The following is a 24,180-nucleotide window of genomic DNA, read 5'->3' as shown; positions in this document are numbered from 1 at the left end:
CCAACTTCTGTCCTCATTGTCCTCCCACACATTTGACGTTGGCTCACTTCTTTTCCTTTAACCCAATGCCCCTAAAAATCCCCACAGGATTATAATTTCATTGAATTAGCTTTATTTCTAGTTATAAGGAGTCTTCAGTGGGTGCCCAGAAGTCTGTCTCAGATCATTGTGAGTGCCTATACAGTAAAAGATCCTCTGATTTAAGAAAACATTATTCCATAATAAAAAGTAATTATCTCAGAAAAAAAGCATGTAAAATGACAGCTATTAAAGCTAGACAAAACATAAATTGCCATTGATTTTAATGTCTATTTCACTGACAAAAGAACTCATAACAACACACTCATCTGACTTTGCTCCTAACTGACTGTTTCAATGTAATTCAACAGCAAGAGAATTAGGTCAATTCTGAACCCTACAAATTACTTTGAGCAGGATGCAGGTGCATATGCAGTCAAGTTTCACACACACACACACACACACATCCATATTTCAGGCATATAAGAAAATTATACATTTTTTGGGAAAAAAATCTGTAGTACCATAGATAGCATTCAAAAGATTTGTGTGGGCAAGTGGTAAATATACATTACTGGAATAAAACTGGAATAAATTTAGACATGTAAATAATTATTAAGTTTTGCATTGAAATGTGTAATTTGCTAGATCTTAAAAAAATCCAGTTTTCTAGTATTCTAATTCTTTTTTTAAAACTGTGCATTTTTGTATCATTTTAAAAGATTATGCATATCTTAGAATGCTTGCCCTACTTTCATTTTGAATTATTGTTTAAAATTCTGCCTTATTCAAACAAAATAAGGCACAGGGAAGCATAAAATATTTATCTTCTTATTATCAGAATAAATACCAGCATCACCACTTACAGTGACTCTCTAAAAGAAAATTTGGAACTTCCTTCCATATAGACAGAAAGATTGAGTAGAATTCTAGACAGTCCCGGTTCTACCTAAGTAAAAATGAAGCCATAACTATCTGCAGACCCCCGTGGGTCTGACAGTTGGTCACTCAGAGGGCATGACATAGGCGTTTCTAGCCAAAATGAAAAAGATTTTCCAAATAAAAGTGAAGAACACTGCATTCATAAGGAATTTTTCTTCTGAAGTCAAAAGTTTCCCCAAGATTACTCTACAAGCCCTGCATTAGGAAGACACTGTTCATCACACATAACCTAACATCTTCCTACATGCTACCCTTGGGGAAAAAAAGAGAGATAAAGTAGCTTGCTGAGACACTTTATTTGATAATTGCCATGCTATTCTCTGCTCATTTTTCTCAATCTTTGAAAAATATTTTATAGAGATCTCTATATCATTATTTTCCTCTAGAAGAAGTGCCCGGATGATGACTGAGAAGCCATTTGATTCTGAAAGAAAAGGGATGAATAACTGCAGAAATACTAGGCATGTCCAATGTGGTAAAAGGAGAGAGAACTATTGGCAGAAGCACTGGAGCTGCAGGGTAGAAATGGAAAGCAAGAAATACGTCACACCAGGACAGAGACAATGGAACACTTTCTCATCTCTCATATAACAAACTGCCTCTTACAGAAAGGGTGCTGAAAATAGACCTATAAAACAGCAGACATGAGAAAATTGAGCAAAAGTCCACTGAAGCTTTAGCAGAAGCACATTTTGAGTGAATGCTCTGGAAGTGGAGGGGGAAAAGCATCAATAAAACAGAAACTTTATCTGTACTTGGTTCTGTCTTATCACCTGGGTTGAGTTTGGGAAAGCTTTATTTAATTGATGAAGCTCTACAATACATGTGCTATCAGAATAACCAGAATCATTCAGAATGCGTCAACAGCCCAGAAAGGAAGAATAAGGTCAACTGTTGTCTGAATTTTGACTCATATTCAAGTGAACATGGTTACCCAAACTTTTGGGGTAACATTATCTCAACACAGCTCAGAGTTCCCCAAGTCCTTTTAACGCTCTAAGTTCCTATGATTTCTTGCCACTGATGAAACCTGTGCTCTTGTTATATTTTCAAATCATTTTATTACTACTCCTGCAGAAATTACAAGGCATTTTCTTCCTGTTTCATTTCTACCTTCTCATCCTCAACTGTGAGGACTTCTGACAAGTAGGAGTGCAGTTCTTCAGCACAGTTGTGAAGAATTTATCCAAATACTTTACAGTTGCAATTGCTATAGTAGTTTGCCAGTGCTCAGTGCCTCCAACTTTTCCATTCCAATGTTTTTCATGGATTGAAAATAGAAAACATACAGAAGCATCCTTTTTTTCTGGATGTTATTTAGACTTTAATTTTATTTTGGAGTTAAAGCTTACATGAATTTCATTAATCTTCTAACTACTGAATACTTTGCTTTCCTATGGATTTAGAATCTGTAGACTACTTTATTCCTTTAGCCTTATGCTATATATTTCAGATTTTCATCAACAACAAACTGGTCACCGATGCTTAAATACCTGTATTTATGGTTAACACTGTACATAAGCAGCAAAATAAAGATATAGGGCTTTTGAAAAGCCCTAGTTATTAAGCTCAGGTTAGCACAATAAGATGGGCTGGCTTAGAATATTCTAACAATAAAAAAGCATCTTCGATTTTGCAAGAGCAATTACAAATACAACTTACCTTTCTGCTATCCATCTTAAAGTGCTGTAGCATAAGTTGTTTGGTTGATTTTTTTTTTGTTTTTAAATATGAAAAACAACAGAACATGTTTTTCTTAGTGATAAAGAAGTAAGCCGTACTGAGCCTTAGAGTCAAGCTACCCTGCATAGCATTAAACTATATCTTGAATTGTATTGAATTATCCACCTTGTAGTCCCCAGGAACACAGACAAACGTTGGGAACTGTGCTAGTGCATCTACCAGGGCAATCAAAACTATGATTCCTTTCTCCTTTACAAAGCTTAATTCTGGCAACTTTACAGTGGTTCACAGAAAAATGCAATGGAAGAATGCATGATACAGTTTTGCAAAGTAACAAAGCTTTGCTCTAATAGAAAGAACTCCTCCCTTCTTTCTCTAAGTGTCTTGCCATGACAACTACACACATGGGTAGTTAATTGATTATTAGGAGTATTTTTTTTCCCCACAGCATATACCTTTTCTATAGAGTTCCATGTAATAAGTTGATAATTTACACAGTAAGGAACTAATGTCATGAAATTTCCACCAGTTCTCCCCACAATCCCTACAGTTCCAGATGAGAATTTAGAAGTGAATATTGTTTGAATCTCAGCATTTGCTATTCCATGTGGTAGAGGATGTGGTAATTCTAACACTGAAAAAACAGCACAATAATAGGTTATTTTGTGTTAATAACAAAGGCCCCTTTGCATCTGATCTGATGAAGGCTAATCTGGACCAACAAGAATCAGTTCAATGGAAAAGCAACAAATGAAAACTGTAGTCAAGTAGAAGCTCTAACCTTTGACTTTGACTTATTTTTTACACCTTACAATTAAATTTATTTTTATAGCACTGACAGTGTCAGCAATTCATTACTATGTATATTTCTATCAAAAGTATGTGCAATCACAATATACATTTCAAATAACTGATATCTAGAAATACAATGGTAGATTCATCCCTGGCTAAGTCAAATCTCTGGAGCTACCCCAAAGGTGGATTTGGCTAACAAAAAGTAATCAAACAATCGCTCTGGCTTGCTAAATAGCAGACTTGAGATAGAGTTTCTTGCTGATTGAAAAATGAACGTGAGACACAATTCCCGTAAATTTCATGTCTGTCAGCAAAGTTATCAAATAAATTATTTGATCAGAAGCGTATACAGTGACTATTTGTATAAACTGTCATTGTCACACACATATTGAAAAAAGGTATGTAAAATAACCTATAATAGAAGGTGCAGATCTGAAAAGTAATACCCAGTGGTGTTCATAATACACTTGTCTTTGTCTTTCCAAACTGAGATCTGAAAATATTTAGCACACTAAGATAACGTGAGTAGGATGCTGAAAACTGAAGAACAACAACAAAAATAGAACAAGGTATGAAGATAGAGATGATGACACGGAAGAAGGTAATGGAGGAAGTTTCTCCTATTCATTACGACATTTAGATTATAAATCATTTCCCAATACCCTATCTAATTTTTACTGCTGAAGATTAAATTGCATTTCCCTTATCTTTGCAGAATGAACATGTGATCACATTCTTCTTTTAATTGTCTGTTCTGCTGCTATACATTTGTTTCATCTCCTGAGTTTCATAGGAAAAAATATAATTCTTTCAGCCTTTCCTCATGGGTCATATTTTACCAAGCTTTCATCATGCTAGGTGTTCTCTCTGGATTTTCAAAATTGTTCTGCATCCTCTTGTTTTGTTTTAAAGCGTCTTGCCCAGAACTTGCAATATGGTTCCAACAAGTCCACACCGATGTCAAGCAGAGCAAAATAATTGCCTCCCTTATCTTACAAAGGATTTTTCCAGTAATATATCTAAGAACTAGATTTGATTGTTTTGCAAGACCACAACAGTATTGATTCATATTCTGTTTATTAACTATGATGATTCCACGTTGCTCCTGCAGCAGACGTTTACTAGCTATTTTGTAGCCACAGCCAATGTACTCAGGACAATATTGGATTTCATCTGGTGGACTGCCTCAGATTTATTTAAATAAATTGATACTAATAAAACGTGTTGTTTTTTGTTTTTTTGTTGTTGTTGTTTTTTAGCAGACTGGTTACAATTAATACTTTCTATAAAGCCAGAATCAAGTATGTCAATAAAAACATTAGTCTCACTTGCTTTTTTCCCTAGTAATCACATTACACTTTACCTTCTACTACATATAACCTTTTCTTGTTGCTTTTTTTGACCCCTGGTATGAGTCATTTTGCTCCTCAATCTGATTTTGTAATCATTTTGTTCATTATGCCTTTACATTCCTCCTCAGTTATCCACCTTTCTCCCCACTCTTTTTTGTAGAATACCTCTTTGATTTCAAGATCTGTAAAAATATCCTTACTGAACCAAAATATCTTATTATGTCTTCTCTTCACAGAACTCCACAGTTCTTCTGACATCCCATACTCATCATATTATCTTTCTAAAAGCCCTAGTACTTCCCGAAATTTGTCAAGTGGAAGAACCTTTTAACCGAAGTCCATTATCCCTGTTCTTGGTAGCCTTAATGAAATCTGAACTGACTGTTGTCCTTAACTTTTTAAATATGAAGGGATAACACTGTCAATCAAAAGAAACTGTGAAGTCTTGTCTGTGCTCCAACATTACTTTTTCAGCTACCTGGAAAATTAATATCCACCATTATTTCTATTTCTAATCCCTTGGACATTTCTGTCAGAGATGCACAGAAGTCATCTCCAGTATCTGTTTGTATTTCCACACGGGTATTCAACAAGCCTGACTCTCACCGCTCCTTTGCTTCAGAGCAAGTATGTGTAGTTAGGACACGCAACACTACACATCCTCTCTTCACACCTGTCCTTCAGGAAAAGTTCTCTCCAATCTCAACTAATAATGTTGTGCTCTGTCCTGTCATGTCTAATACGTTCCAAGGAAAATTTTGAATAGTGATGAAAAAGATGAAAGAAAGGATCTGATAATGGCAAAACAACTCATTTGAATGAACAGTTACATTCAGTAGCCACTTCATTTCCATGAAGAATGGTTGATTTTTTTTGTGTATTTAACTGGTTTATACATAAAAATAATGAACTCATATATATATATATGAATGAATAAACCTGAAATTAGAAATAGATATATTGATATAAAGAAATAAAATGCTGTGTTTAATTTTTATATATATATATATATATATATATATATGTATTTGTCCAAAGTTCAGTTTTGCAGAACAATTTCTTTTATCTTCTCTCTCCCCCTTGGAACAGAGAAAAATTCTAAACCATGAAATGTATGACAGAATGGGAAACATGGTTTCTAGTGGTATTTATACCCCGAGACCTACTACCGCTGCTAACAAAAAAAGCAGATGCAGACTCCTAGAGAATTGTTCCTTGTACAACCACATACAAATTCAGTTTCAAGTACTGCTGCTGTGCTTCTCCCACAGACATATGCCCTGGGCAGTGCACAGCATCTTCTCTGAACATGCAAAAAAAAGAGAAGGGGAGAACAAAAAATGTCAGAAGTTACCAGAAGAGATGCTTGATATCAGGCACCAAAGAGAAAGAAATGTAACAGAAAAAAATAAAATAGAAAATGAAAACAAGGAAAAAGACGGGAAAAAAAAAAGTAGTGGGGGAAGGTAGCATTGTGGAGCACTTAGAAATGTCCCACGTCATGCCACAAGAAGAAACACCCATCCATCAAAGCCAGTAGGTCACTTCACCAACACATCAAGGCATAAACAGCACAGAGGTAAGCAGAACACTAGATATGTTCAAAAAGATTTTCCTTAGAGTCAAAATTGCTGGCTATTGGCAACTCCCAATAAGCATGGACTAGTCATTGCTCTCAAGAGTTGTTTGCTTTTCCGAGAATGTTTTAAAAATCACATATATTTTGGCTTCTGAAAAGCTATTTGGCATGATTAACCCAGAATTCACATATGGCCACTACCTAAATGAATGCAAGGAATCATTCAGCATTTCTAGTTAAATAAAACTAAAGAGGAAGAAAAAAAAATCTAAAATAGGGAGGGTGATTAGAAATACATTTCTTTTTTCCCTTTGTATCTTCACTACTTTCAATAGATCTGCAAGTTTGAAATATAAAATGTCTGAAATGAGAAAAGTAGACATGCTTTACAAAAGTTTATTTTTAAAACAGTACGGTTGTTATGACATATTGGAAGATGAGGAGAAAGACAAATAATGACTTCAAAGAGGACATAGGAGAGCATGATGTTCCCTGAAAAGACCTCTCTCTATGTATTCTCCTATCCAGGAAAATTTGCCAAGTAATGTTTCAGCCTTCCAACCCTTTTTCCAAAGATGACTGAGTTGTTTTGCACCACCAGTAGCATCCAAACTGAATGGATACCTCAGCAGAGACTCAGGTTATTAGATACTAACAAACGTAGGCTCTTGACAGCAGAGCACTGCAATTTGAATACAACTCTAATAGTCCACATTTGTTCATTTGCAGTGTAATAAGCTTACCAGACATACGGTTTTAAGTTAGCTTGGTAATGTTGCTTATATAATAAAATTAAAGTGATAAAATAAGTTGAAACTCTTGAAATTTAACTCCTGTTCTGGCATATGGGACAGAGATTTGGTTATCAGTGCAGAGACACTAAAGTATGAATAACTCAAGGTTTAATAATACAATTCTTGTAGAAATAACACTGTACTAAAAAGCTGTTCTTACTATAGCCAAATAAGTCTGAAGTTCAGGTTTTCATGGTCTTGATGAGAGGTGGGAGACAGAGCAGATAGTGAGAGGGTGTTCAAGATCAGTATTCATCACATGTATTTGGCATTATTTTACAGAATGCATTACACCTGGCAGGCTAGGTATGGAATTGCATCAAAAGAGCTGATTTGGCTGTGGGGAATTAAAGTCAATTCCATTCTGCAAATCACAGTGCCTAACCACACCCAGTCAAGGAATAGCATATTTTCCATGAAGTAACCATGCAGTCCTCATTGATACTAGCTGGAAATGTTTGTGGACAACATACTCAGTTTGACTTCTTGGTAGCGCAGGGAAATGCATGCTATTAAATAAAAAGCAAGCCCTAAGGAATCCAACCTTCTACAGATACACCCCTGTGGATGTGTAAAGTGTTTTATTTTCACAATAGCTCTAAGCATACAAAGACCTAAAACAAGCAAACAAACAAAAAACAACAGGGGGAAGGGTAATCTAAATTTCCTTCTCTTTAAGTGGAGATTTATTTTCTCTGGTTTCAGGAAGCTGAAAAAGTTTATGCACTTACTTGAACTTAATTGCATGTTGACATATTTATAAGTATGCGTATTAATATTTGTCAATACATTTCATTTATATTGCATGTTGTGCCTGTAATAGTAAGTTCCCTATACTTTGCTGGGTTGCATGGAAATTGAGCTCTTTTTCTTGTGAAAAATTAATTTGTACTTTAGATTTGAATTTTGCCTCCCCATCCAGTCTGTAGCCGTAACAGAGAAAAATTAAAGTTCTCAAAATACGAGCAGACACCTTTTGTGTCTGTGTGCGTATGTATGTATGCACATGTTTGTGCATGAGTGCTGAAGGTTTTTATTTGTGATGTTACACATTCAGGCTTTATGAAGTGAGTTTTAACATCAAAACAATAACAGCAGAAATAACAAATTCACAAACACTCCCTCCCAATAAATGTTTAAGGAAATATGCACTATGTTATCTTTATGCGGATATAAACATCGACTCTCTGGGCATCTTGCTGATATTTTGTAATGGGCCATTACTGCAGCTGACAAATCAGGAGGTACATAAATGTAACAAGGCCTAGAAAAAATTTGTAAAGCCTTTACAGAGATTTCAGTCTCTCCCCACCCCACCCCCTTAATTACGGAGCTTTTCTAATGCCACACAGTACAATTTACAGTTACTATTAAAAGTAATCTATCCTAAATTATTAGCTAGGTGCAAAGAAAGGAATGAGAAATTAACATAGGAATTGGTTATTAAATTGGAGATTATGCATTTAAATTATAAAACTAAAGCAGTGAATACAGCTTTTAAAATTAGATATTATGCTATCCTTTAATGAATCAATATTAAAAACAAAAGTATATAAAATTGTGCCATTTATCTTGAACAATCAGTGATTTCTAAATGATTATACATGGTACAACATTTCAAGCTTTCCAAAGCTTTTTAAGTATGAGTTTGCATTGATTCCCATTAGGGCATCATGGTACTAAGGTAAAATAAATCACCATAGTAGCAGGACAGGATACTGTTTGCTGCAAAGAGGAAATCTCACATTTTAAATCCATGCTATCCTGGATGTTAGCCAAAACACCAACACAATTCTGCACTAGAGAAAACCTGCATATTACGTAAATGCGTATTCTTAACAAGCTAAACTTGCAACTCTTTCGTCTCGTTGTATGTGAGTACAGGCTTTCATAGCAGTGAAGGGTGAGATTCTGGCAGATACTTCTGTATTTATTTGAGATTTATTTTGAGATATTCTCTGCTTAGAAAATAGATATCAGGGTGAGGTCAACATGAAGGTAAAAATAGTCTCCCAGATGCTACAATGTATATTGGAAGCTTTATTTTTACCTTTGGTATTCAACCTACACCAACTCAGTTGAGACAGACAAGCTACAGCACCAAAGTTTACCTTTTGTACCATTCAAAAAGCAAAAATGGTAAAAGGGTATACTCAGTTTGGTGTATCAAAACACATGAAACAGAAGACGGTGACGAATGAATGCAACAAGCTATGTTGTCTCTTTTGACTTTCTTACCTCATTTACATAGACCCAGTGACTATCCTTTGATGCAAGGTTGGTTTCCACAGCCTACGAAAATAAAAAGAAATATAATAAAAATAAATAAAACATGTGAAACATATTCCAGAGAGAATTTACATTAAAGGTACTGTAACAGCTCATTTTGATTGCTTTCATTGCCATTGGCATTGTTTCAGTACAGTTTTTTCCATCTCTTTCACTGCTACTTGATCAAAAGGTACCTTATTGGTGGCAGTCACATTTCTCTGACTTCTGTATCTAAACCAAAGTACTGTGTATCACCAAGATATTCTGTAGATGTACCAGGAAAGCCTATTGCAGCAGTGTAGTACATCGATATGATAAGAGGTCCTGTGATGAACAACTGTGGTACATATGTGGTACATGAGTTTTAGCTTCCTTATAACATTTATAATGGATCCTGGTAGACTGGTTTTCTTTTCAACATGCCTCCCAAAATATATTGCCTCTGCCTTATTACAACTCTGACAGATTAACTGTTAGTTAACCTAGTTAGTTAAAAACACTACTCTGAGACACTCAAGAGAAGCTCATATGAGTCAGCCTCTCTTCAGATTTACATAAGACTCAAGAGAAAGTTATAATTTGCATGGATACTTTTTCTGGTTTCCTGGTATGGACTTGGATAATCGTTACATATAAATTAAAACAGCCCACCTCATCAGACAACATACTTACCAGTACACAGATAACCCTCATGGTTCACTAGGAAGGTAAAACTGGAAAAGACCCCTAGCACAATAAGCACTACTGGTAATGAGGACCTCAGTGGAAGGATTGGGTGATACACATGGAAGTTTCTAATTTGTTTCTAATGTCTAACAGAGAAAATCTCACTTCGAGTTATTCTGCAGTCTAATAAAGCTATACCAAGCATCAAGAGGTGTACACTACAGTGATAATGATACTGCTAATGTCCTGCTTAACACATAGTTAAACAACTATTGCGGATTCATCTCACCTAATAAAACCGGACAGTCCCAGTGTACACATGTACTTCAGGAGGCAGTTCATTACACAAAGCCAGTTTTTCACGTCACTGCCTTTCTTCTTCTGTGACAACAGGACCCCATTTATCGGGCAGATATTCTTACAGTCATGTTATAAATGGCCCTATGAATCACTGAAATGAACCTAGTTAAAAACAAACACAAATGACCAAAATCCTTCCAGTTACCGTTTTTTAACCTGGATAATTTCCCTGTTCACTGTGTGTGGCCTCAAAAACAACTTCACTGATATAGAGAGGCTCCGCAGACTGCGGCACTGGGCTGGGAAGGAACATCATCAACCACCGTCCTCTCCAGAATACATTTGCATAATAAGACTCTCGGATACTTAGCATCAGATGGGATGAATCACCTTCTCTCATGACACTGACTACAGATGACTGGCTCAGAATAAACGCCCACAACTTACAAGGCTTAAGTGCAGTGACAAGATATCCATCCTTAATATGGGCAAAGGGAGTACTGTTACCTGACCCTAGCAAGAAAACAAAACAAAAACTGGCTGCGTAGCCAACAACAGTTTTAACGTCACTCTTCATTTATACTCCGTTAAGAAATACCTATATATTACTTGCCTAAGTGATGTTTTGTTGTTGTTGTTGTTTTTAATTTTACTCACTTGTTCAGACTACACTAACCAGGGTGAAAATTGTGGGCAATACACATACCTCAATCTATTTCTCATCTCCACAAGGTGATACACTCTTTTAGAGAGACAAAAATCCCAAAGGAGAAACCGAAAAGTCGTCAAGGAGAAAAATCATCACAGACAGAATGTAGTATTTCTCATCATCATCGTAAACAGCATTATGGCAAATGCAACTCTCCCTGGTGTCAAAGTAGATGTGAACCACTAAAGATGACACCTCTGACAAGATAATCCTCCTCTCAGCATGCAGTGAAAAATTGTCTCCCTTGGTTAAATGTCTACCTTGTGTTTCTTTTAAACTGTCTGGAAAATTAAACTGACCACCTAACTGAGGGACTGCAGCTACTAGGAAAGTGAATAGTAATGAAAACTTGCAGATTTTTTCCCTATTCCCTGTCTAACGCGTTCTTCAGACAAAGCCAAAATAGCCAGGTGCTGTAACATATAGAGGAAAAGCAAAGCGCTGCCAACATTAGCAAAGCAGAACTAAATAATGCTCAGGTGCAGAGTTATTGCATTGGCTACATTTTGTGATTTATCTGCAACAGCGAGCAATTTGTATGAATAAACGTTATGTCTGGGGTGCTGAAATAGACCATGAATTTCAAATGAATTATTGTAACTCATTCTTCTGGGTTCACATATCTGGGTCAAGGTTTTTAAAACAAGGTGCCTAAATTTAGGATGCTAAAAGTTTATCTCTAGTCATCAGAATGCTAGACCATTCAGCACCTCCTACAGAAGTCAATGCCTCTGCACTCAAGAAGCCTGAAATGTATTTAGAAACATAACGATAGGTAGGCAAGTTTAAATGTCTATAAATATCTTTTGTTTAGAACTGCACCACATAGCATGAAGCATTATTCTAAACCCAGGCATTCTGAAAGGAAGAAGAAACTTGTGTTTCCACTTTTTGCTTCAGGTTTTCAACCATACTTACTGACTTGTTGCCCTAAAGAACCCTAAAATATCCTAAAAGGAACTGCTGAAAGAGATTTCTTGGAGATTTCAACCTTTCGATAACACCAGTGTATCAGACGTGTATTGCCAGAGGCCCAAGGAAATTAAACAGTGTGAAGAGCAAGGTCCTGGAAACCTGGGATATCGTAAACAAATTCCTTCAGAATTCTCAGAAAATAAATAAATAAATGTTTGCAATTTATATAGTTTCTTGTTCACTAAAGAATAAAAAGTATCAGCACTTGGGAGATTATAGTCACCCATTTTTTATTATTTTTTTAATTATTCAAGCTGTTCAAGATCTTAATGTTTAATCTTGTAACTCCAGCCATTCAAAAAAAAAAAAAGGTCTGTCTACAAAACATCCTGAAAGATCTTTTACAGTCTGTTTCATAAATGCATCCTTTATTAAAGAAAGCGGGCTAGAAATCTCTGTGATCACCGCAGCCAAGGAAAAGCTCTGCAATATACTGGAGCAGAATTCACACACTAAAATGAATTTTTGGTGAAAAAAATATGTACAAAATATCCTATTTTTTTTAATATACTCTGTATGCATAGAGAGTCTATCTGACACTTTGAGAGTAATACCTCACAACATTTCTATCAAATAGAAAATCTGCTATTGAGATAAACAGCACACTGGAAATTAAAGAGTATCCATCTTTCCTTTCTTTTTACCTTAGCATAGCAAATAGTTTCCACAAATTTGGAAAAAAGAGGTGCTGTGAGACCGCATCCCCTTCTTCCTCTCCAATTACATTTCAACAACTGGACATTAAAATACAAAACCCCAAACCAAAGAATTAAAACTCAGTCAATGGATCACTATTCATGACAACCTATAAATGATATTAGCAGAACCAGGCCAGACTGGGACAAAGAGAAGGAGAGCAGTGAATGTTGAAGACTGTGTTTATAATTTCTCAGTAGAGAGCACTTGCAATAGAAATGAAATAGGGAGACACTGAAAATCAAAATATGAGCATTAAGATTTCAGATCCTATATCAACAATGATAAAAGAAAAGAATGAAATACTTCATGAAAAACGATATTTTCATGTAGATGGTTTTGTTTACTTTTAAATGTATAACTTAGAATAATTTACTGCCAATAATCCATGACAACACTATTTTATTGGAATCCTGCGGAGAACAAACATTTATGTTGCCGTTCTGAGTAACTAACTCTGCTCATTATTTTACCTAATGGCAGCTGCAGATTTAAAGGAAGAAGTTAGGAAGGTAAGCAACAAACACCACTATGTTCACAAACAAAGCAATTCTGCAGAAAACAAACAAGCCAACCAGAAGCAGTCCCTTCCTGCCCTTTTCCAAAAATCTGAAAATAAAAACTTTTCCAAGCATATAATGACTGGGTAGTAGAGGGAAGGCTATTTTCTACAGTACCTGGATGCTTTGCAAGGGACAGCACCTCAGCATTAACAGTAAAAAACTGGCTGCATAGAAGGGCATGTAGGGATGAGCAGCCAGACACAACTTAGAGGGCGAGATGCTGATGAGTGTCCCAACAGAGATGGGCAAACGGTGTTCCAGGGACAGCAGCGTGTGCTGAGGAGTTTAGGTTCCCGTGCATCTGTGATATAATTAACCCTACTGTCTCCTTACTGCGTGCCGAGGGGGAATAGGTAGTAGGAATATCTGGAAGCCCTGTAACCAGCCCCAGGATCCAAGAAGGAAGTGTCTTGCAGATGGAAAACACAGATGGTCCTGTTGTGTCTACAGTTTTGGAAACAAGGGCTGCCACCCTGAAATACGTTATACAAAAGAAGAACCAGCGTGTTTTGCTAGGAGGGATATCAAAATAGTAAAGGATATTACTTGTACATTTTTTCCACTTTAATGGTGGGGAGATAAAGAGCATCATAGCTTTCCAGAAAAATAAAATAAAATTAAAAGAAAAAAAAAAGAATTAGAAGGTGACCTGGTGAGTTCACAGTTACAAAATCACTTGGAAAGTGTCCTAAGAGATACTGAAAGAAAAAAAGCAGAGTTGTTGCCAACCACTGAGTAATGACAGCTGACAGCAGAGAGCAGATCCACCTGCAACACTGCGAGTACTGTGGGCACTGACAGCTACACCCGGCCGCCTCGAGAAGGCAGCCCCGGGACCCAGACCCTGCCACACAGCTCCTCCTGTGCAGCTGTCTTCCAGCTTCCAACCCCACTGAGAACCAGCTTCATCGCTGGCAAATATCACAAAGTACTGGTTCATCTGAGGGCCTTTGTCAACTTTTCCTTCCTCATATTTCTAATGCAGCCAGCATTAGACAGAAACTTTTTTTTTTTTAATAACATATTTATTACTCACAATGAAAGGATAAGTAAAGAAGGGCTGTGGAAGTAATCACGTCTGATTCTCAGCTCTTTGCAAATGTGTTAAAAGATATTCTCAACCCTTACAATTCATTACTTGCTCATTTTACATTTGCCACTGAACAGGTTTCCAAAAAAAAACAGTTTCTAGCTCCTATTGTCTAAAACAAGGTTAAACCAGTGACCTGCTTCCAAAAGCAACTTTTTTTTTCCCTTCACATCCTTTGAGAAACGATTTAACTAAAGTCTTATTTTTATTCTTTGTCTCATATTCCAAAAACAAAATCAATATTATCTTTATGTAATTTTCCAAGTCCGAGCCAAACATAGCTCCAGCTGCAGACTTTCATTAGCAGGAGATGGATTTGTATTTTAAAAATGTCTCTGTTTTTGGTTTGGATATCCAGGAAAAAAAAAAATACTAGGAATCAAGGAACTGGTTATATTCCAAAGACAACATGTAGACCAAGTTTGTAACGCAACATATCTGACAGTAATTAATTGCATACTATCAAAGAACAACCTATATGTCTAAGAAGCTGTGTATATATCCTGGACACAAATAAGTTAAGATAGAAGATATGGGAAAGTCCATTCTGATAGAGCAGGTGGGGTCAGTCTATATCACTTAGATGCTTGATTTATATTTAGCAACTCCTTCAGATAAAACAGTGTGGTTCGTGTTCATGGCTGACTTGCATAGGTAATAAAACTTCACTGAAAAACAATTTCTCTGAGAATTACTGAGATTCTCACAATTCCTTAGAACTTTTCTTTCTTTTACATTTTAAATAAATAACTCTTCACTTGGTATTTCCGTATTTCCAGTGAATCATAACTCTTATAATGTTTAATAGATTAAAAATAAATAAATAAGCATTACTAGCTGTAATAAATAAAGTATTTCTAAAAATTCAAAGAGAAATGTCAGTCAAGTCTAACTTCCTTATAACATTTATAATGTTGTGAAGAATACTCCAAACTGATATTGTTTCTAAAGCTGAATTGATAATGCTACCATTAGTATAGGGACTAAAATAAAGCTTCCCAGGTCACAGTACCACATCCAAACTCTAAAGGAAATCTTGAAGAGAAAAGAACTCAGTTCTAGGAAGCTGAATCAGGATTGTATGTTTACTTTTCCCCTTTAATACAGCAAAATTAAAATTTCTAAATGTCATTTCAAACAAATACGAAATTCTCCCTTCTCTAAATGTTAAAATGGTAATTTAAAATGGTTCTATGATATACTTTTTCAAATAAGAAAATCCACTGAACCTGACCCTTTCTTACGGAAATTATTTATTAAGAACTTGTACTTTCAGCAAAACAAAGTTTTGCCAGAAATCCAATACTCTCCCCTTCCTGAACATCTTCCTAGAAATGTGCATGCCCACGCTGACAAAAAACACTTAGCAGGCTGAATACATATCTTCCAGTGATCACTACCTCGTGTCAATTGTGCAGTTATTTTCCTGACATTTACAACAGAAGCTGTCAGCTTACAACCTCAGTACATATTAGCTTCGTAGAAGTGATTAAAGAACCTACAAGCACAATGTGCTTTCAATATCCACATTTCTTGATCATTCACAGTGCATATTACTTCACTCTTGGTCTACACTCTAACAACTGAAGCAGCACCATTCTCAGTTGCTAATAAGACATTTTATGAAAACAGGAGTAAATATGACCCAAACCTTCCTCACCTCTTTACACAAGCTCCTACAGTTTTTGAATGCGATTATCTTTGTACAATATGACTTGATAATGACACAAATGGAAAGGTAATAATAACATAATTTAAAATTGTACTGCATTAGTTTCCTGTTACTTATGTCATAAGTGCTCAGCAAAAAATATACAGAAGACAGCAACCTAGAAGTTTAATCTTACTCAAGAAAACCACTGAAGATGAAGAATATTATGAGAAAAAGAGGAAGAGGAACCATGCACTGCAACAGTGGCCTGGCTTGAACATTTTCCAGAGTCTAAAATGCCCATTATTCAAAGAGATCAGGTTCATTTGAAGCTTTTCATTTCTAGTTTCTTTAATTCTAAACTAGCATATCTTCCAAAACAAAAAGGACATTCTACTTCATCAAAAGGAACTGTGTTTAGCAATGACATAATATCCCACTCTCTTGATTTGGGTATTTTTTAAACGAGAACTTTTTGTAAATGACTCTTTTCATGAGTAGCTTATCTTAACAATGTTTTTCTGTTTGATTGTTTGTTTTTGTGGTGGAGAAATGTCTCTTTGCTATTCCTACGCAATTTGCATAACAAATGATGGTCCATAGGAATTGATATGTTGTGGTTTGGCTTCCCAAATCATTTGTAATGCTTTCTGCAAAGCAAAATGTGTGCAGAACCAGTCATGCCTGGAGCATCCAGTGGCACGTGAAGGTTTCTGTGGTGTATACTCTTCTGTTTTTTTTGTTGTTCTTCTTGTTGTAGGCATTTCAGCATGCTTTGGCACTGTTCATTTCTTGAGCGAATGCCAAAAGATGGCTCTGTGTAACTTGAAATTCAGAAGGTTTTGGGTTGTTTCTGTCTGTCTGTCTTCCAAGGCAGGCTGTTTTTGCCACCTAACCTTACCCATAAAGGTGGCCTAGAAGAAAGCTGGAGAGGGACTCTATCAGGCAGTGTAGCCATGGAACCAGGAATAACAGCTTTGAACAAATGGAGGGGAGATTTTGATTAGATATGACGTGAGGAAGAAATTCTTCACTCGGAGCACAAAGCACACATGGGAATTAGGGCTGAAGATGCACCTTGCTTCTGTTCTTTTCCTTAAAGAATAGATTGAAATTACCTAAAATAGTGTTAAAAATAAACCCAGGGCACAGGATGGGAGGTGCAGGGCAGTCCCTGTGGCCGAGGGGCAGCCTTTCTCTCTGGAAAGCCAAGTGGCCCGGGGGAGCCAGCCCCAGAAAAGGGTCCCTCAGTCCCCCCAACCCTCCTCCTTGTCCATGTGAGGGCATCTTCCAGGCCGCTCCCAACACGTGTGGACCACTCCATCACAGAGGCTTGCTGAGGTCACAGTGGCCACCACTGCCCCGCCTTTGCTGCGGGCCCTATAAAACAGGCCCCCTGCAGCTGGCCCAGCATTCGCTGAGCATCTAGGCCCTCTGACTGCCAGCTCGTGCGGCAGGAAGACGACTAGAAGAGCAAGGCGAGCAGCAGGCCTCCTTGGTGTGCGAGGACAGGGATGCAGTCCGGTGAAGCACCAAGAAGGAATGCTCCTGACCAGAAGGAGATGTGTCGTGGGCGGAGGGATAGCGCCGGCGGCACAAGAGACACCAGAGCCCAAGGGACCTCTGGCACCCAGCCCACAGGCACATAAAGGTGGTACCATTGGCACCGCAACAATGCGGGGAACAGGCCGGCCCCTCAAACACCCAGTGACAGGGGGCCTGGGCCTTACCATAGGAGCAACGGTGACATGGGGCGAAGGCAGGAGCATCAGGCAGACAGCTGCAGGGAGTAGAGGCGTGCCCATAGTCTGGGAGACAGTGCGGGACCCAGCAATGGCCGTAAGCCAGAGGGCAGCATCGGACCCATGCATGAAAACCAAGCTGACAGTGGCATGGGACTGAGGCGTGGGACTGGACGACCCCCTAGTTCAGCACCCTGGCCTGAAAACATTCCGGATGGAAGGCATCCCGTTTGGGCAGTCCCAGGCAAGGACTGGCTTAGCCTTCTGCCCAACACCATGGAGCCCCCTACTCATTGCTCAGGCTCCATCGCAAGCATTAGCTTGGAGCCACCAAACACCACGGACATCCCGCGGGCTTGCCTGCAAGATGTCCCGGCAATAAACAGCTCTTGCCGATTCTCAGGGGTTGTGTGAGTGCTTCTTTTTCGGGGGGGGGGGGGGGGGGGGGGGGGGGGAGCTAAAGTTGTGCCAGGGGAGGTTTAGGTTGGATATTAGGAAGAACTTCTTTACCGAAAGGGTTGTTAGGCATTGGAATGGGCTGCCCAGGGAAGTGGTTGAGTCACCATCCCTGGGGGTCTTGAAAAGACGTTTAGATGTAGAGCTTAGTGATCTGGTTTAGTGGAGGACTTGTTAGTGTTAGGTCAGAGGTTGGAGTAGGTGATCTTGGAGGTCTCTTCCAACCTAGGTGATTCTGTGATCCTTACATGGCTGTAACACCGCTGATTACTACAGTGATATAATATATGACATTGCTTATTATTTTTACCTTAATCATTTAAATCTATTACCTTGGGGGTTCTGTTCAATCTTATTCTCTCTTTTATAGATAAGCTTATTTTATTTGATCTCTGTTGCCATTCCATTTACAGTCCATAGAAGCACAAGTACTGTACTGAACAGTACATATAAGCAAAGTACTGTATATGGAGTTCCTCCAAAAACATTCACTAAGAATTTACTTTTCAGAGCTCAAGTGTCACATACTATTTATAAACATGCTAACTGTTGACCATTTAACTACATGGTACAGTGGTAACACCAGATAATTGCACAGCTGTCAGGAAGCAACATTTCTGTAAAGACATAAATCTAATGTTAACTAAAGAACACAACCTCTCAGAAATCTTGTATTCAAATTTCACCAAAGTCACACACTGAGCTGACTTTGAAGACCCAATGGAGAAGTCTTTGAAAAGACTGGCTAAATTTTGCTCACTTAGATACTGAATTCCTTTTTGAAGATAACAGGTTTGGTACGTTAATATTCTATAAAAAAGCCTCACCTTTTTAAAGACAATTTTGAATGCTTTGTTAAGAAATGTGCTCCCGAAAGAGTCAGACTAAAGAGAACAAACTAAAATTTGTTGGGACTAGGCAGCATTTGGCGCCTGTGGGGTTTTTTTTTGTTTGTTTGCTTTGGTTCTCCCCTTCCCACATAAGCAGAAAAAAAATCACCTAAAACACTTGAGCAGTTTAAGTTTTGTGCTTGTCCGGAATGCCTGCGTGGGGTTAACTAGACATAGGTATGAAGATTGAAAACAGCTTGTCAGGCCATTTACCCTTTGTAAATCAACCTACTTTCAGCACAGATGATTGCTCACTACTCTGAAAACAAGCAGCCATTCCGCAGCCAGGGGTAACGCATTTCAGTGCATACCACCAGTCTCATACACTGCGCCTCCTCAGCTCTGTTCAGAAATAATAGCTAAGCTCCAACTTGAGCTTGCATGGGAAGTTCAGTACAGTTTTAGAAAGTTTGTGCAGACTTTTAGAGAGTATGATTATTTGTAGGTTCAAACAGCAGACAATAACCATATCATTAAAGAGAGATGCAAACTTTCTAGCACAAACAACACAAAACAGTGAAAAAAAAAAAGTATGTTCCTAATTTCCTCTTTTAAAAGAAGTGTACTTCATCTTGACAGCAAGGTAGCTGAAGCTCCCAGACTCATGTATCACAGCACAAGCTCTGAACCTGAAGGACCAACTACAGTGTCAAGAGACCTGTGATTTTCATGAATTTGCAGTTTTAATAATGATTCACAGTCTCTTGCACAAAGTTGACGATCATAATGCAAGGCTGTTAGTTTACATAGGTAACATTTATTTATTTTTTAAACTCCAGAAAACTGGAAAGATACATCCACATCAAAGATTACCTACCCATTATACACCTTTTTATCTGTTCAGATACATGCTATCCCTTCTCTGCAAATTCCTTAAGAATGCTGCCTGGTTTTAAAGGAAAGAAGATGACACTAGTTTTGCCTCAGCCTCAAACATAATCACTTTCAAACCAGTCCTTTTTTGCCTGCAGCACTCCCATTTTAAATCACAAAATAAATACATAAATAAAGTAAAACCCTCACAGATCTGAGGGCCTTCTTGTCAGTCACAGTACATTTTACATGCATAAACTGTGCCACAGGCTGTGCGAGCACTAAAAACCAGAAAGATCACCTTAACCATCTCAAACCAGAAGACTCTTCCTGAGCAGGTCTGCCAGGAAGAAAGAATATTTGCCTTTCTTTATACTGCATGAGACTTCCATGTACTGGTCAAGTGACAGCTCTTTCAGGCTGCCCTAGGAGGAAAGAAACCCTTGGGGAGCAGCAATGGAAGGGATAACTCTCCCTTTACACAACCTTAATGACTTTTTGCAACGCTTTGCAAACAGGTAGGCAAAGACAGCAGTCTGCTAGCACTGTGTACATGTACAGCACATACCAATGAGAAGCAGGCACAGATAAGCTCATATTTTGTTCACAGATTTTTCTTCCTAGTAGGTGTACAAATATTCACTATTTGAGTCAAAACCCTTGATATTTTGCATCCACACTTTCTCAAAGCTTGCAGAGATGCACTGGAGCCCACATGGTTGCTACCTCATTGCCGCCAGTCTTCATCAGCTGGCAAATCTCTGGCAGCAAGAATTACAGATATATATATATATATATCTCACAGTAATGTGGCTTGAGCAGATTTGACTGGAAAACATACTTTTCTTGAATGCTTGCATGCAGTTATTCAGGAGAGTATAGCAAAGTTATTAATTTAAGAATACATATTCCACTCTTGGAAGCAATTTCCATTTCATCTAACTAACGCAAGGTTGCCTACTGTTTGCAAAGTTATAGACAATTTTTTCTTTGAGAATGAACTTTTCTACATTGTCTGGAGCAACAGGTTATCTTCCAACTCCAGGGGAAACAGCATTCATAACAGATTATTCCTTGATTCTGTTACTGAAAATGAATAATTTTTAGTGTGATAACTTTCCTCCCATTGTTTCTGAGGTAAAGTTTAGAAAAAACACAGATTTGTGTTCAAATTTCCATGTTCCTTAGCTTCTGTATAAATGCAGAGGAAGAAAAATGTGAAACTAATAGTTTCTCATTTTAAAATCTCAGCACATTTTACTTGTGATATAGCATCTTTAGCACTGATTTCTATTACCCCATCCATACACATATGAAAGGACTCACAAGGGAAACTTCCCTTATGGCTAATGAAAGCAGCCTACAGCTCACTTACAAAACAATAAAGTACATTATACAGTACAATCTTCTCAAAGCCAGAGGAAAAAACATTCATGATCATTGATCATGTTGGGTAGCATGATCATGATTTAAACAAGGCTAAGCACAGCCAACACTGATAGCTTCATAATGGAGAATCTTAAAGTAATTCCAAATTTCCTCAGCCATCCTCAGATTTTGAGCTTTATAGTTAGCCTATTTCCTCAGCAGTTACTCCTTTTCAACCCAAGAGCTTTAGTTGCTTATTTAACATTATCACTAATGATTCTGGAAAATACTACTAAAGGAAACTTTCCTAGCTTCCTAGGAAAACCAGGAAGTATGATAAATAGAGAGGTATCTAGAGAATATTTAAAAACATGATGAATTCTTAAAACAGATAACATAGTTACAGTGAAATTCAGTAGTATGAAAAATAAAGTCATGCACTCAGAGAACAGAAAAAAAAAAAACCAAAACACTTTGCTATTATTAAAGACTTCTTCAGTTTGAAAAACATCAGGGGCTTATTAGAGGTATACTGTCTGTGATCTAACCTTTTGTGCTCCCAAAGTTAGCCTGTAAGATGTATCAGATGAAATGTCAATTGAGTAAGGAAGTATTAGCAACACCAGACAGACTCCTGTAGTAACTAGTGGGATGAGAGTAGAATTTAAGATTGTATAGTTTACTTAGCAGCAAAACTGTAAAAAAAAAAATACACTTCCTGTATTTCAAGTACTATTTTAAGTACGTCAGGAGGATAAACACCAAAGAATCCTCATTGCTAAACCTCACATGACAATGCTGGCACAAAGACAAATGGGTACAAATAGGATTATAGATACATTTGGGCTGAGAATACAAAGGTTTCTGAGTATTATGATGAGCTTCTGAATTCACTTCAAGAACAGCAGTGGCAGGACAAAATACAGCCAGCTCAATTTCAATAGTGCATGATCATATATAAAAGCACTTATGGAATATGTATTTATGTATTATGGCGGCCTCTGTTCTCAAGGGACATGAGCAAGTAAGCCAGGAGTTCACTTCTCATTTTACAGCAATAAGGCAGTACAGAAATGAACCAGCAGCATTCTGAGTTTTATGACAAAGACACAAAATATACACTTTATCCATTACATGCTACACCAGAGCTAGAAGAGTTAATTTTGAGCTCATGTTCCTGTTAGGAACTCAGACATTTGAGATTTAATATCTCACATGTTCCAAATTGCGTCTCCTGGCACTTGGCAAGCAGCTTGTCGGCTTCAATGCAATTTGTTTTTCCAAACCCAAATTGTTTTTAAAAGATTAAGGTGTTCTAAATTTTTAAAGCAGTAAGTACAAAAGCAGTAATCCTTTACCATTCTGATAAGGATTGTCTGCCATAATCTTTATAATTTACTAAAGCTTGACTGTCAGAGAAAAGGAAGTATTTTTTTCAGCCTATTTAGGTAGCTGAGTTGGTATTTTCTGAATTTAGGGCTGAGAAAAGACAACTGATTACTTCAGCTCTGAAGAACTTGGGAGAAAAAAAAAAAAAAGCTTTTTCATGCAAACCATATGGTCCAGGAATTAATAATGTAACATGGGATCAATACTAGCTCCAGTCAAGTCAAGGGGGACAAGATTTCATTCTCAAGAGTCTTCTGTTCCTGAAATACTACTTCAAATCCTCCAAAACTGATAGATTTAGAAGCTTATATTAAGAGCTAGTTGGTGCATATGACTGAGTAAAGTAACTCAGTTACCAGGTCATCACAAAATATACATATTACAAATATACACCAAATATAAGCAAAGAAATCTTAGCCTCTGGTTTCTTGATGAAAATAGGTATGACAACCAGAATTCTGTGGAGGGAAAAAAAAAAAAAAGAAATATATATTCTACTATGTGTGGTTTTCGAAAGAGGCTAGTACCAGTTCCAAACTGGTGAACTCCAAGATGATATACAATGAGTTTGCAATAGAACAGCCAAAATAAATAAATAAATAAAAAGATGATAATAGTGTAGTACTACTATATGCTTTTTCAAGTTGGAAATGACAGCAGAAAAATCAAATGCAAAAGTGTCTCACTCAGCACATGACAGAGCAAAGGGCTCAAGTCACTTGTCTTTGGTCATGGTCTTCTGTAGTAATCCTGGTTTTAAAAATCTTGATTCTTTCTTGCTTTCAGTAGCATCAAAAGGGTTCATTACAGCAAAGGATGTGCTGAACCTGCTCTTTTCTGCTCCCAAAGAAGAAAACAGTGCACATTTGGAGATACTCTGTTAATAATCCTCAGGCCTTCACCACAAGATGATGCTTAAAATAGCCCTATTTGATATCACCATCTGAAGAGTACATTGAAGATATGTACTCTTGGCCATGCACATAAATCCATTCCTTTTATGGCTTCTCTATTACAGCATTCAAACCGAAAACAAAACCTTAACTTACAAGTGTATCACTGTAAGTTTGCACTTGCAAATTATATCCTATTGTCTCATGCCTGCAGCTACTAGTAAGCCTGGGGTTTGGTTGTTTTCAACTGAATGCTAGAAGGCAGCAGAAGTATTTTTTCCTTTGTGAATCTGAAGCTCACGGGCAAAATTGTCTGGCCAGAATCCAGAACTACCCTGTCCCTCCCTTGGTAGGCAGACACATGCATATATGCACTCATTTTAGCAATGTCCCCTGCCTTTATGTATAGGCACACAGCTGGCTGGGGAGGGGAGGAGCACACAAACAGGAAAAGGAAGCTGCAGGGTAAGAAACAGCCGGCCATATTCTGACAGAGAAGGGAAGGAGTGACAGAGTACAAAATGTCCAGCTCTGAGCATAGAGTG

General features: G+C 37.5%; 1 protein-coding gene across 9 annotated transcripts in view; it reads right to left on the bottom strand.

Moving 5' to 3' along the window:
- The window catches only part of GRID1 (glutamate ionotropic receptor delta type subunit 1), a 601,199-nt gene that overhangs the window by 117,273 nt on the left and 459,746 nt on the right, over positions 1 to 24,180 (bottom strand). For all 9 annotated transcript variants that reach the window (XM_083844348.1, XM_083844347.1, XM_083844345.1 and 6 more), the window contains one exon: positions 9,402 to 9,455. In XM_083844348.1, coding sequence (XP_083700474.1) covers positions 9,402 to 9,455 — 54 coding nt within the window. The remainder of the gene's footprint in view (positions 1 to 9,401; positions 9,456 to 24,180) is intronic.

The sequence above is a fragment of the Anser anser genome (genome assembly GCF_964211835.1).
Source record: "Anser anser genome assembly, chromosome: 7".
NCBI classification, from domain to species: domain Eukaryota; kingdom Metazoa; phylum Chordata; class Aves; order Anseriformes; family Anatidae; genus Anser; species Anser anser.
Note: the sequence above shows the minus strand (reverse complement) of the source record. Positions and strands in the feature narration are given on the sequence as shown.